At 51.0% G+C, this 13,966-nt stretch overlaps 1 protein-coding gene across 1 annotated transcript; it reads right to left on the bottom strand.

Annotated features, from left to right (window-relative positions):
* Positions 1 to 5,674: 5,674 nt before the first annotated feature.
* Positions 5,675 to 8,251, bottom strand: LOC116455524 (serine/threonine-protein kinase pim-1-like). Its single transcript, XM_032133476.1, is given in 5 exon segments — positions 5,675 to 5,813; positions 6,070 to 6,246; positions 6,894 to 7,260; positions 7,471 to 7,521; positions 7,652 to 8,251. Coding segments are annotated over 5 exon segments (1,302 nt in total). The 3' UTR covers positions 5,675 to 5,706.
* Between the last annotated feature and the right edge of the window lie 5,715 nt (positions 8,252 to 13,966).

The raw sequence follows: 13,966 nt of genomic DNA, 5'->3' as shown, positions 1-13,966 counted from the left end.
GAGAGAGTGGTCTTCTTGGCATTCCAGGAAGGTTCCCACCTTCCTTAGCAGACATTTGACTTTTAAAACAGGACACTTTGTTAAAAAAACCAAACTCGGGAGCATTTCATGATTTCATGTACTATGTGATTTCACATCTAAAGAAACGGGGCTGTCTGCCCTTTTCTTCTCAGGCAGTGCATTCCTCTGTCTTCAAGTACAAAAGCAACAAAGTGATTATCACCAGTGATCAAAACCAGGGAAACTAGACCCCCTGTCTCCTGTCAGTGGGTGAAGAGATGGAGCATGGGTATACCTGAGAATGCTCACTAAAAATAAAACAGGAGATATAATGATCACAGCTATTACAGGCCCTAAACGGGCACCTGTAACTTTTCTGATTGACACTGGGGCACAAATTTCTGCGCTGACAAAGAAAGATGCCCAGAGGTGTGGAATTGTTCCAACAAAGAACCGATATTGTGTTTTAAATGCCTTGGGAGCGACAGAATCTATGAATGTGGCCTTAGTCAAGCTCACTTTGCCTGGAGAGGAAAACCAACTCTCTATTCATATAGTGATTGGAGATATTCCAACCAATTTATTAGGGATGAATGCCCTTGCTGGGAGGCAGTGGGAGGACTCATAGGGTCTCCTGTGGTCTTTTGGCACCCCACGTTTCAACATCAGACTGCTCCAAGCTGCACCCTCCCTACCGTTCAGCAAAGTAACTAATGTGAAACAATACCCCCTCCCCCTGGGTGCCAAAGAGGGTATCAAGCCAGTGATACAGGAGCTGCGAGAACAAGGAGTAATACTTAATACCCATTCTCCTTTCAATTCTCCGGTGTGGCCAGTGCCAAAGCCTAATGGGAAGTGGAGGCTGACAATAGATTTTTGCAGGCTAAATGCCAACACAAGACCCTCTCACAGCAGCAGTCCCAAATCTGGCAGAATTGATAACATTGATTCAAGAAAAGGCTCGTTCAGTCATGGCACCTATAGATGTCAAAGACATGTTTTTTATGATACCTTTACAGCCAGAAGATATGGACCGTTTTGCTTTCACATGGGAAGGACAGCAACACACTTTCACTGGGCTTCCCCAAGGGTACAAACATTCTCCTACCCGGGCTCATCACGCTTTAGCCCAAGAGTTAGAAAAAGTACCCAAAGCTGACAATGTGGCTGTTTATCAATACATTGATGATATCCTAGTGGGAGGAGATGAAAGAGAAGAAGTGAGAGATACCCAACAGAAAATAATCTCCTACTTAGAAAGCCTTGATTTGCAAATTCCCTCAGAAAAAATCCAAAACCCTTCACATGAAGTGAAAATTTGGGGAATTTGGTGGAAAGGAGGTATGACATGTATCCCACCTGATACCCTAACCTCTTTAGAGCAGATTAAAATGCCTGAATCCAAAAAAGATCTCCAACATGCTTTAGGATTATAAGTGTTCTGGAGAAAACACATCCCAGATTTTTCCATAATTGCCAGACCTCTTTGTAACTTGTTGAGAAAAGGGGTAAAATGGGAATGGACTGCTTCTCAAGAAGAAGCACTGCAATTGTTGGTTTTTGAAGCAACAGTTCACCAAGCCCTGGGCCCTATTCATCCTACAGATCCTTTCCAGGTGGAATGGGGATTTGCCTCCTCAGGGTTGTCAGTACACATATGGCAGCGGGGCCCTGAGGGTCTGACGAAGCCTGTTGGTTTTTACTCCCGTGGCTTTAAAGATGCTGAAAAAAGGTACACTACCTGGGAGAAAGGATTGTTTGTGGTTAGCTTAGCTCTCCTAGAAGTGGAGAAGATTGCATGACAACAACCAATTGTTTTGAGAGGCCCTTTCAAAGTTATTAAGGAAGTCTCTACTGGGACCCCCCACCTGACGGGGTGGCCCAGAGGGCCTCAGTAAGGAAGTGGTATGTCAGATTGAACATTATTGTAGCGTCTTCTCAATAACTGAAGGAGCTGTAAAAGATCTGGCAATCCAAGAAACTGAAAACTTGGGTAGCAGCCAGGACAAACCTGCCTCAGCCATTAAAGTAGCCCCTCCTTTTTCCCCCAAACAGTCAGCAAATTCTTGGTTTACGGATGCTTCTGCCAAGAGAGAAGGAAAGGTGTGGAAATATAAGGCTGTAGCCCTCCACACCTCCTCAGGTGAAGGAATTATCACAGAGGGGGAAGGCAGTGCCCAAGCTGGTGAGCTGATAGCTGTTTGGAGTGTTTTCCAACGTGAGGCACAGAATACTTCTGTCTGTATCTACACTGATTCCTATGCTGTGTTTAAGGGATGGACTGAGTGGCTTCCTTTTTGGCAGCAAAATGATTGGGAAGTTAACAGAATAACGTGAAACCAACAAGAAAAAGGAAAAGGACAAGAAAAAAGAAAAGAAAGAAAAAGCAAGCAACAAGAAATAGAAACAGAAAGCAAGAGATATAAAAATGAAAGCAAGAAAGCAGGAAAGCAAAGAAGGAAAGAAGAAAGAAAGAAAAGAAAGAAAGAAAGAGAAAGAAAGAAAGAAAGAAAGAAAAAGAAAGAAAGAAAGAAAAAGAAAGAAAGAAAGAAAAAGAAAGAAAGAAAGAAAGATTCTGTGGTGCATAAACTAAGGAAAAAAGTTAATCTCTACTTCCCATTAGCAGCAATGTTCGGACGCTTCCCGGCAAGCTGGGCTTCAGTACAGGGAATGGTTTCTCCAGGAGGCAAACGTTGAGGAATCACGAAAGCCCCCCCACACCCTTCCTCCTCTCTCCCTTAGCTTCAGCTATCTGAGCTGGAGTCATATGGTATGGAATATCCCCTTGGCTAATTGGGGTCAGCTGGCCTGCTTGTGTCCCCTGCCAGGATCTTCTAAATGCTGCTGCTCCCTTCAGCTCTTGGACACCTACTGACACAGAGCTGGGAAAAAACATCCCCTGCCCGCCAGCTTACAAGGTGAGTTATGCCAAAGTTAGAGCTCTGTGGGAAATCTCTATCCATGCCTATCCTTTTAATCCATCTGTGCACATAGGGGCTGCACATAGATGTGTCTGGTATCTGAAGGAAGGAGTGCACAAGCACCAGGACTGACACTTTCCCTCTCCATGTGCGTTCCACAGCCACGGGTACACAGACACGATGGAAAGCCTGGTAGAGCCAGAGCCTTCTGTCCCTGCAGAACGGAGTGCGGCAGGTGGGGGCGGTTGGTGGGCAGCGAGTCCCGGACAGCGGGCGAGATCCGGCTCCACAGCTGCCAGGCCCTGCTAAGGCTCAATGCCGGCTCCTCTGCAACAGCAAAGACCTTCAGCCTTGTCACTGCCCAGAGGGGCGGTGCTGGCCCGGCCGCACAGCTCCTTTTGCCCACAGGTTGCAGGAGATGAGAACACGCTTGCAAACACTGACTGTGAGCCACAGCTCTGGGTGCTCACCGTTAAGCTCAGCTCTGGGAGCACTGCCCCAGGCTCCAGGGGATGCAGTGGGAGCCCGGCTGGGCTCTGCCCTGGGGCCATCCTCCAGGGACAGCTGCACACAGGGAGCATTTGGTTGCCACAAAGAGCCAGGCCATGGCTGCAGGGAGCTGCTCCAGGTGCGGCCTGCACTGCTGTGTGCTGCGCTCTGGGGCTGCTGCTCCCCACAGAGGGGACTGCACTGGGGTGCCAGAGGAGACAGAGAAGCTCGAGCTTAAGCCTAACTGAGGCAGGTGGCTGGGCTAGGAAGACTGGCGAGGGTCAAGGGGATTCCCAGAGCTCATGCTGCTGGAAGGACAAGGAAAAGGGAGTGGCAAGCCAGCAGTGAGCAGAGCTGAGGCCTGGAGAGCAGCTCTGAATGACACTCAAATCTCACCGGAACTCTGAGACATTGCTGTTCTTCAGCCAGTGACAGCATGAGCCCCTAAACATGGGGCTCGCTCTTCCTCGAGCCCAGGGCCATCAAGGAAAGCTACAGTGCGATGGAGACTGCTGTGAGCTGGGAACTCACTGGGGAAAAAGAGGGAACACTCATGAAGTAAAAGGCAGGTGCGGGAGAGCACTGTTCAGAAAAGGGCTAAGCTGCAGCTTGAGCAAGCTGAAAACTGTCATTTGGGCTCATCTCAGACTGATTTCATTTCACAAGCTATTGAACAAGTTTATTTTTTGGGGGGTGGCATGTGTTCCCCTGGAGGTGCACGCTCTGCAAACTTGAGCTGCACTGCCGAGCTGCTCAAGCACGTCTCTGCTGCAGGTCACGGCGTTTCTTCTTTGGCTTCTTGCGGCCCAGGGCCGAGCTGCAGCAGAGCCCCGGCGGAGCCCAGAGCAGCCTCAGCATCCACAGAGCCGGGCTGCAAGGAGACAAAGCAGAACCCGCCCGTCAGCTGAAGCCTCCTGTCCCCTTGTCCCAGCTGCCCGCAGTGCCCAGGCCGTGCTGGCCGTGCTCAGAGCTGGGCCCAAAGCTGCCCAGCATTGCTGCCTTTGGGAGCAGAGCAGGAGGGCAGGACATGTGCCCAGCCTGCAGCTAGCCATGGCACATCCACCTCCTCAGCAGCTGCCCAGAGCGGGATGCTACTGTGCTCGCTGCTGTCTCCCAAAAGCCCTTATCCCAGCCGTGCCAAGAGGACGGGCACCCACCTCACGCCTCCCGCTGCCAGAAGAAAAGCTGCTCCCAAACGCTGTCCTCAGCCTTCTCCAAGGGCACGTCCCACCCACGCCGCAGCTGCTCCCAAGCGCTTCCCCATCCGGACCCGACAGCACCTAGAATGCTTCCTTTAACAAAACAAACAACACATCAATGAAAAGAGATTACAGACAAAAAGGGGAAACAAGGAAAAAGGTAAAAAATCTTCTCTCCATCAGGGGCTTGAGGGAGGCCCAAGCCCTACATGCTGAGGAATAACCCACCCACGGGCCAGGGAAGCCCATGCTTTCTCCCCTTCCCCCTGCACTGCCCCCAAAAGTCATGTTGAGCCCAAAGCCAACAAGGGCAGTGGAGCAGCCCAAGCCCCTCTTTGCCTGCAAGGCAAAGCAGCCCCTGCACAACTTCTGGAGTCCCACCTCTGCTCACCATGGGGCTTTGTTTGTGTCGGGCTGGCTGCCCTAGCCCCAGCCTGCGGCACGCTGGGTGCTAGGGGCTGTTGGCAGGGCCAGGAGCCAACTCCCATTTCGGAACCACCCCAGCCCATCCTGCCAGCTGTGCTGAAAAGCAGCTTGGCAGCCGACTGAAGAATTAGTTGCATCCGCCCCAGCAAAGGGGGGAACCTTTGCTTCCCAGCCAGGCTGTGCAATGCCCAAATCTGGGAGCATCCCCCTGCATGTGGACTCATCTGCAAATTCGCTGTGGAGCCTGGCTTTGAGGAAGGTGCCCGAATAGAAGCCCATCATCTTCAGCTGCCGCTGGCCAGGTGGAGGAAGAGCTTGTCATCCTTGATGTCGTCCTCCATGTCTCCAGCAGCAGCAGCCCCAGCTGGCACAGCTTCTCCAGGGGCTCCTTCTTCCCTGGGGCTGGAGCAGGCTGTCAGTGATCTGCCCAGGGCCCCGGCTGTCAGTGAAGCAGGACAAGCAAAAGCAGCTGGCATGGGGGCCACCAGTGCTGGGAAGAGCAGCTCAGCTCCAGCAGCAGGGCTGCGCGTGCCCAGCTGAGGAGCCCTGCGCAGTGGTAAAGGCAGGGCAAACAAGCCTGCGGTCCTTTGCTTCTTCTTGCCAAGGCACGTGTGCAGCTGGAACTTATCAGCTCCCTGGATCAAAGCCTACATGTGGCTCTCTCCCTTCTCCTATAGCACGTGAATATCCTGCATCCAAGGATCACACAACAGGTCTTCTAAGGAGGGCCTTTCCAAGGAGTGCAGGGATAAACACCCCCTTATCACATCCTGGCACTCTGGGCAGAGAAAGCAGAAAGCACCAGTCAGTTGCAGAAGGCTCCTGTCCGCTTTGCCCCACTCTTGCCATGCCCAGGCCGTGCTGCGTGTGCTCAGGGCTGTGCCTAAACTTTCCCATCAATTCTTTCTTTTGGAGGAGAGCAGGAGAGCAGGACATGTGCCACCTCCTCAGAGCTGCCAGTGTGGCATGCTCCTGAGCCCGCTGCTGTCTCCCAGCACTGCTATTGCCCCCGTGCCGCAGAGATGAGGATCCACCTTGAGAGAGCCGTTGTGGGAGCGGGAGCCGGCCCCAGCTGATGTTCCAGCCCCTCTTGAAAGGGTGCTCCCCGCAGACCATCTGGTGCAGCACGATGCCCAGGGACCAGACGGTCGCTGCCTCACCGTGGTACCAGCTGAAGTGCGTCCATTCTGGGGGGCTGTAGGACGGTGTTCCTATGGAATAGAGATGGAGTTCTTCAGGGGGATGCTGCCTGCTCCCAGAGCCTCACCCCAGCATCCCTGGGCACGCGGGGGCCGCACCAGTGGCACACGGCATGACCCGCTTCCCTGTGACCAGCACCTGTGACTTGTGTACAAACTGGAGGTTGGAAAAGAAGCCACTGGTGTTGCAAGAAGGCAGCGGAAGCATTGAAAAAGGCCTGAGCATTCCATGCAAAGGGAAAACCAACTCCGTGCTGGGGAAAAACCATGCCTTCGTCCTCCCTGCCTGCATTGCCCCAGAAAACGTTCTTAAGCCAAGGCAAACAAGGTGAGTGGAGCAGTCCAAGCCCTTTCTCACCTGCACACCAAACCAGCTGCCACACAGGTTCTGGCCCCCCCTCTCTGCTACGCCCACCCCGGGTGTTTTTGTCGCGCTGGCTGCCCCAGCGCCAGTCCTGGGCAGAGGGGCTGGCGAAGGCTGCCAGCAGGGCTGGAAGATGGCCCCCCAGCCACCCCCACTCACAAGCAACTCAGCTGAAGACTCAAACTGCCAGGACAGGCAGCAAAAGGGTGAATCCCTGCTGCCACAGCCAGGTTCAGCCACGAGGTGTTGGGCCATGAGATGCTGCCACTGGGAGCCTACCCCTGCGTGGGCTCACCTGCAAAGCTGGTGTAGGCTGAGGCTTGCAGGAAGGTGCCACAGCCGAAGTCGATCAACTTGGTCTGCTCGGTGGCCAGGTCAACCAGGATGTTCTCTGGCTTGAGGTCCCTGTGCAGGACCCCGCAGCTGGTGCAGTGCCGCACGGCCTCCAGGACCTGGCGGAACAGCTCCCGTGCCACCTCCTCGCACAGGAAGCCCCGTGCCCGAATGAAGTGAAGGAGGTCCTGGGACCGCTCCGGCCGCTCCATCACCAGCACCACACTGTTGGGGAGCTCAAGCCACTCGAGGAGCTGGACGACACCGGGGAAGCCGGTGGACACCTTGTCCAGCAGCACGACCTCGAGTGGTGCGCTGGTGCCGTCGGGCTGCGGGAGGAGCACGATGCCGTCAGCGGGGCTGATGCCGTGCCAGGCCTCGGGAAGCCCTCACCCAGCCCGGGATGCTCTGCGCCCTCCGCTGGCCTCACGCCCGCTCTCCCTCGAAGCTTCCTGGTGGCTTCCACCCTGCCGGGCCCCGGCTTATCCCCCCTGCCCGTCACACCCCGGCTTCTCCCGCTGGGCCCCCCGATCACTCACCAGCTAGCCCCAGTGACGGATGCGGCTCCGCGGCACACGTTTGATGGCCACCTGCAAGCCAAGGGGAGCAGCAGGCTGAGCTCGCCACCCACCCTGCCGAGCCCCATCGTCCTTCTCCTCCGCTTTCCTCCTCCTCCTCCGCCCCCCTCCTCCTGAGCCCGCCGCCGGCCCCGCCACTCACCGGGGCGCCGTCCGAGAGCCGCGTCGCCGCGAAGACGCTGCTGAAGCCGCCGCGCCCCAGCAGCGAACCCAGCCGGTACCGCTCCTTCAGGCCCTGCTGCGCCTTCCCTGCCGGCGAGACGCGGCCGTCAGCGCTCGGCCCGGGGCCAGGAGCAGCCCCCGAACGCCCCTCAACTGCCGCGGGCCGGGCATCCCCACATGTTGCCTCTTTTGAACGGGACATCGGCGGCCCGGGGCCGGCGGCCGCGCTGCCGAGCGGCGGAGCTCGGAGCGGAGAAGCCGCAGCCGAGGCGGCGGGAGCGGCCGCGCCGCCTATGTCCTCGGCGGGCCCCGGGAGGAGCCGGGGCCGGGGCCGGGACCCGGGCCGGGGCCGGGGCCGGAGTCGGAGTCGGAGTCGGAGTCGGAGTCGGAGTCGGGCCAGCTGGAGCCAGGGGCTGGCGATGGTGCCCAGGAGCCAGGCGCTGATGCCCGTCCAGCCGCGCCACCGCCAGTACGGCGAGAGCCGGGCGGAGGCGAAACCGCGGCGGGACGCCCGGGGGCGGGGAGGGCGCAGCCCCGCCCGGGGCCGGGGGCGGGCCGGGGGCATGGCCCGCCCTGGCATGGGGAGAGGGAGGCCGCGGAAGGGGGTGGGGGGTGGAGCACTGAGGGGAGAGCGGGAGAGGGTGGGGAACACGGGCAGGAGAAGGGACGCAGAGCGTTTGTCCACTCGCTGCTCTTTTGCTGCTGCCGCTGCCGCTGCCGAAGCGCTGGGAGCGTTTGTCCGCGTGTCCGTGTGTCCGGTGTCCGTGTGTCCGGTGTCCGTGTGTCCGTTGCCTGTTCCCCCCCGCGCGCCCCACAGCCCAGCCCTGCGCGCCCCGGGGCAGCACGGGCCGCTCCGCTCTGGGGCTGAACCGGAGTCACTGTGAAAAACGAGGTTCACTCTTTGTAAAATTTTTTTAAAAATTTAATAAAAGGGACAATTAGGAGACTATAGCAAAAAGGGTATTACGGCTGGGTGCTTTGGCAGAGAGCCAAAGGCACACCTCTACATCCAAAAGATCGTCTTTAAAAGTACATCTCTTACTGCATATTCAGCACAATCATGCATGATTCATAAATTCTTTGGAGTTTCTGTGTATCATCCCATCAGCCTTATCCTCCTCCTTGGCTCCACTATGTCTCTGCTCTCTCCATAAATTCTTCTCTCTGGTTTCTGGTTTTCTTCTTCTAAGATACTCCAGGAATGTGAAGACTTTCTCTGCCTATCTTTTCTAAATTGACTACATAAACAATAGACATTCTATGTCGTGCATTACATTACAGAACCTAGGTAAAGTTTTTCTAACATTATGTAACATGCGAACAGCCAACATCACAATATATTCGTAACAATCCCTCCCTTTTCCTTTTTTTACAGATCATTTGGCTTGAGCAGTATTCCTTGTTTTCTAGCCTTTATTATTTGCTCTTTTTTTTCCCAAATCACTCTTGCTTCTTTAAAGGGGTTTTTGGTATCATTTTTTCATTCAGGTATGGAATGATTAATAGGATAGACTCAGATAGAGGGACACACTTTTCATCAAAAGTTCTACAGCAGCTAACTCAAGCCTTGGGAATAAAGTGGGAACTATATACCCCATGGCACCCACAGAGTTCAGGACAGGTAGAGAGGATGAACCAAACTTTAAAGAGAACCTTAACTAAATTAATAATTGAAACTCAAATGTCGTGGGTAAAATGCCAACCTCTGGCTTTATTGAGGGTTCGGACACAACCCAGGTCAGACCTGGGAGTGTCACCTTACAAAATGATGTTCGGGTTACCCTTTCTGACTACCCAACATGAAACTGCTACCTATGAAGTAGGGGAAATGAGCGTTAAAGGATATGTCAACACAATTGCAAGGACCCTTGAAGATTTGCGGTTGAAAGGGATAATCCCTCAAACCACTCCTTTAGAGTTTAAAATCCATAATATCCATCCAGGGGAGTGGGTACTAGTAAAAACATGGAAAGAGCAATCTTTAACTCTACAATGGGAAGGTCCTTTTCAAGTGCTACTGATGACTGAGGCAGCGATCTGGACCAAGGAGCAAGGGTGGATCCACGCCAGCAGAATCAAAGGACCCGTGGAAGAACCCAAGGAGTGGACTAGAACATCTAAGCCTGGTGATACCAAGTTAACTCTTAAGCGGGAACTGGGTGGTAATGCACTGGGAAAACCCAAATGATCCAAGGGATACACCAAGAACCACACCTGATTGGGAAATAAGGCCAAGCTTTTATCAGTGGTTTCAAGTGTTGCCCGGACAAGTCCTGAGACACCTCCAATACCCTCCTTGGGGAGGAATACTTCCACTCCAAACAGGAGGATAAGTACTATTTCAGTCAGAGCGTTCCCATATTCTGGCCTTAGCCTGTGACTTATTTAAAAAGGAGGAGGAATTGTCACTTCCAACAGTGCCATACCATATACCCTGTCTGATTCATCCCAATACTGGACATGCTAGCTGGGTTAAATGAAATGTCTAGAGTGTAATAAATATTGGTGTAGTAGTTCACAAAAACGACACTCTCATTGCATGAAGTGTAGAATTCCCCAATCCAGGCAGAGCAAAGAACAGCTGAAATAGTAACCTTGCTTTGTGGATGTGCCTGTTGAATGGGAGATACCTGAGGAACGGTGGGAAGCTACAATTAAGTGTCAAAAGCAATTTGCCTGGAAATTAGCAAAAAGGAAGTGACGAGGAAATAGAGGGCAAGACCGAATTGACCACTGTAGCTGCCACCAAGAAGATCACATACCCCTGCTGTGGGTAGCAACCCCATAGGCACGGGGGGTGGAGGTATCAGCCATATCGGAGCTCTGTTATTCCTTTATCTGTCACTCCTTTTTTGTCTCTGCCCTCTGGGGATACCGACACAGCCATGCCATGGGTGTTACCCAAAGCTGTATATGGAAAAACACCGAGGTTCCTTTTTTGTTGCGCATACCCATGTCAACAGTCACTGTTACAACCCATCCAAAGTAGGAAACTGTATACAGAATGGGAAAAAGTACTGGACTGTAGAAAATTTAGGAACAAGTTGTAGCAGGTTGGGAAGTAAATGTCCAAAAGGGGAAAGATGGATTTGTTTCACGTATATTGTTGGGAGTAAAGTCTCAGGCTTAGTAAAAGAACAACTGGTAAACAAGAAGGCAAAGCTAGCACAGCAGTCTAACTCTATATCGACCCAAATTCAAGACTTGTATGTGAAACTCAAACAACAATTAGAAAATGAAAAGGATATCTCAAAATTTGGAAAAAACCTGTTTGTGGAAATAAGGGAAAGGACAGGTAAGGAGCTTAATGTAACCAACTGTTGGGTCTGTGGAGGGCCTCTGATGACAGAGGAATGGCCATGGAAAGGCAGTAGCTTGAGCCCAATAGAACTCCTTAAGTGGAATCAGACAAAGATAAGGGGAGAAAACAGACCAGAAGGGTGGGTACTGAGTTCAACAGTGATAGGAGAGGAGTGTCTCTGGCACACCAGGAACAATGTCCTTTACAAAGCAGGAAATACTCCCTATAAGAGATATAAGGTCAGTAATGGAACTTTTACCTGGTGCGTTCCTGAGAAACCAGCTCTGTATTGGACTCAGAGAAAAACAAAGGAAGAGAATTGTAAGTAGAACAGTAAGATCGAACTCTTTCAATGCAATAATGCCAACAAAAATCCTTATTTTGGGATCCCAGACATATCAAAATTTTGGGAAAATATAAATCAACAAAAATTTGATTACTGGAAGGCACCAGATGGCCTACTTTGTAAATGTGGAAAAAGGGCATATGCAAAGCTCCTCTCTCGGTGGAAAGGGAGTTGTACCCTGGGAATCATACACCCAGGATTCTTTCTTTTACCAGAGCCAGACAGAGATCAACTAGGAATACCAGTGTATGAGTGACGGAACCCAGAATGCAGAGAATATTTCTCTGCCTGTTTTGAAGAGTTTTATCTCCCAGGACTGTACTGGTTTTGGCTTTTGTCCATGGGAAAATTTGCCTTGCCTCTGGGAAGAATTTGAATCTACAGTAGTGTGAATTAGGTGATAGAATACTATGTGAGATTATCACAGGGTGAAAACTTTAGAGTTTTTAGGTCCATTTGCATAGTAAATAGATAAAAGTAGAAAACCTCAAAATGGAGGGTAAGTTGTAGTTAAAAGCTTCTTTCTCCTTCTTCACTAAGTCCATATTTTGCAGCAATAGTGGTCTGGGATGATTGGATACAGAATTCCGCAGTTCCTGTCTACGTGATTTAGGAACTTGTTGGACATTGGTAAAAAAGTGGAAATATCTTGCGTTTTAAGTTTTCATGGGGTAATTTACCTTTAAAAAGGCTGTGAAATCTTGATAAGTTGTCTTTTTGCTGCATTCTCTGCTCTGTGCTATGTCTAGGCCACGCCAGTGGCATGTACTCCTTAGATAAGAATTAATAAACACCTATCTGGAGACTGAGAAGCATGAAGTCCCATTCACCTCCTTTTTCCTCCTGGCAAAAATCTGAACGTCTCTCCCATCAGGGGAGACAACAATTAATGACACACACAGCATTATATGAGGATCTGAAAAGGAATAGAAGAGAATTGATTGGAGGATCTCAAAAACAGAGAGACGAGGAATGGCCTGCTGAGCACATAATTGAAGCATATGGGTCAGCCACCTGGGCACAAGATGGGAGTTGGGGATATCGAACCCCAATTTACATGCTGAATTGGATTATAAGACTCCAAGCAGTTGTAGAAATAATAATGAACCAAACCGGTCAGGCATTGGAATTACTAGCTAGCCATCAAAGCCAAACAAGAGCTGCGGTGCATCAGAATAGGTTGGCTTTAGACTATCTATTGGGTAAAGAAGGAGATGTTTGTGGAAAATTTAATACATCAGATTGTTGTTTGAAGATAGATGACCATGGGGATGCCATCCTAGATATAGCCAAAAATATCAGAAAAATAGCCCATGTACCGGTCCAAAAGTGGGAATCTGCACTAAAACTTAGCCGATGAGATAATGTATTGGGAATAGAAGTGTGGAAGAAGCTAGGCTTCTTCCTTTTATGTGTCACTGCCTGCTTGATATTTCTCCCTTCCTTGGTGCCCGGTTTTATTTAATTAATATCTACCGTGGTCCAAGGCATGCAAATAGTACCAATGCCTGTGGAACCAAAATTGGCTGCATCAGGAACAGCACAAAAGATCATGGTGTTGAAGAAGCAAAATGGTACCAAAGACCCCTTTAAAGAAGCAAGAGTGATTTGGGAAAAAAAAGAGCAAATAGTAAAGGCTAGAAAACAAGGGATACTGCTCAAGCCAAATGATCTGTAAAAAAAGGAAAAGGGAGGTACTGTTATGAATATATTGTGATGTTGGCTGTTCGCATGTTACATAATGTTAGAAAAACTTTACCTAGGTTCTGTAATGTAATGCACGACATAGAATGTCTATTGTTTATGTAGTCAATTTAGAAAAGATAGGCAGAGAAAGTCTTCACATTCCTGGAGTATCTTAGAAGAAGAAAACCAGAAACCAGAGAGAAGAATTTATGGAGAGAGCAGAGACATAGTGGAGCCAAGGAGGAGGATAAGGCTGATGGGATGATACACAGAAACTCCAAAGAATTTATGAATCATGCATGATTGTGCTGAATATGCAATAAGAGATGTACTTTTAAAGACGATCTTTTGGATGTAGAGGTGTGCCTTTGGCTCTCTGCCAAAGCACCCAGCCGTAATACCCTTTTTGCTATAGTCTCCTAATTGTCCCTTTTATTAAACTTTTCTTAAAATTTTTTAAAGAATGAACCTCGTTTTTCACAACCCCTGTGCCTGTGTCATAGAACCACAGAGCCGCTGTGATGTCAGAAAGGGGCTGTGTGACGTCACAGAGTGGGCTTGGCCATCCCAGAACAGGCTGTGACATCACAGAGGGGGTTGTGACATTACAGACTCTATTGTGACATCATGGAGCAGTTCTGTGACATCATAGAGTGGGCTGTGACATCACAGAATGGGCTCTGACACCACAGGGCAGCAATCAGACATCATCTAGCAGACTATGACATCACTGAGAAATTGTGACATCCTAGAGCAGGCTGTGACATCACAGGGCACTGGTGTGACATCACAGAGTGGTCGTGTGACATCCCAGAATAGGCTGTGGCATTGCAGAGTGGGTTGTGACATCACAGGGTGGCTGTATGACATCATGGAGTCGGCAGGGACATCACAGAACAGCTGTGTGATATCACAGAGAGGACTGCGACGTTGCAGATGGGTGGTGTGACATCACAGAATGG

Source organism: Corvus moneduloides, chromosome 24 (assembly GCF_009650955.1).
Source record: "Corvus moneduloides isolate bCorMon1 chromosome 24, bCorMon1.pri, whole genome shotgun sequence".
Lineage (NCBI taxonomy): Eukaryota > Metazoa > Chordata > Aves > Passeriformes > Corvidae > Corvus > Corvus moneduloides.
This window is presented reverse-complemented; position numbering and strand designations above follow the sequence as displayed.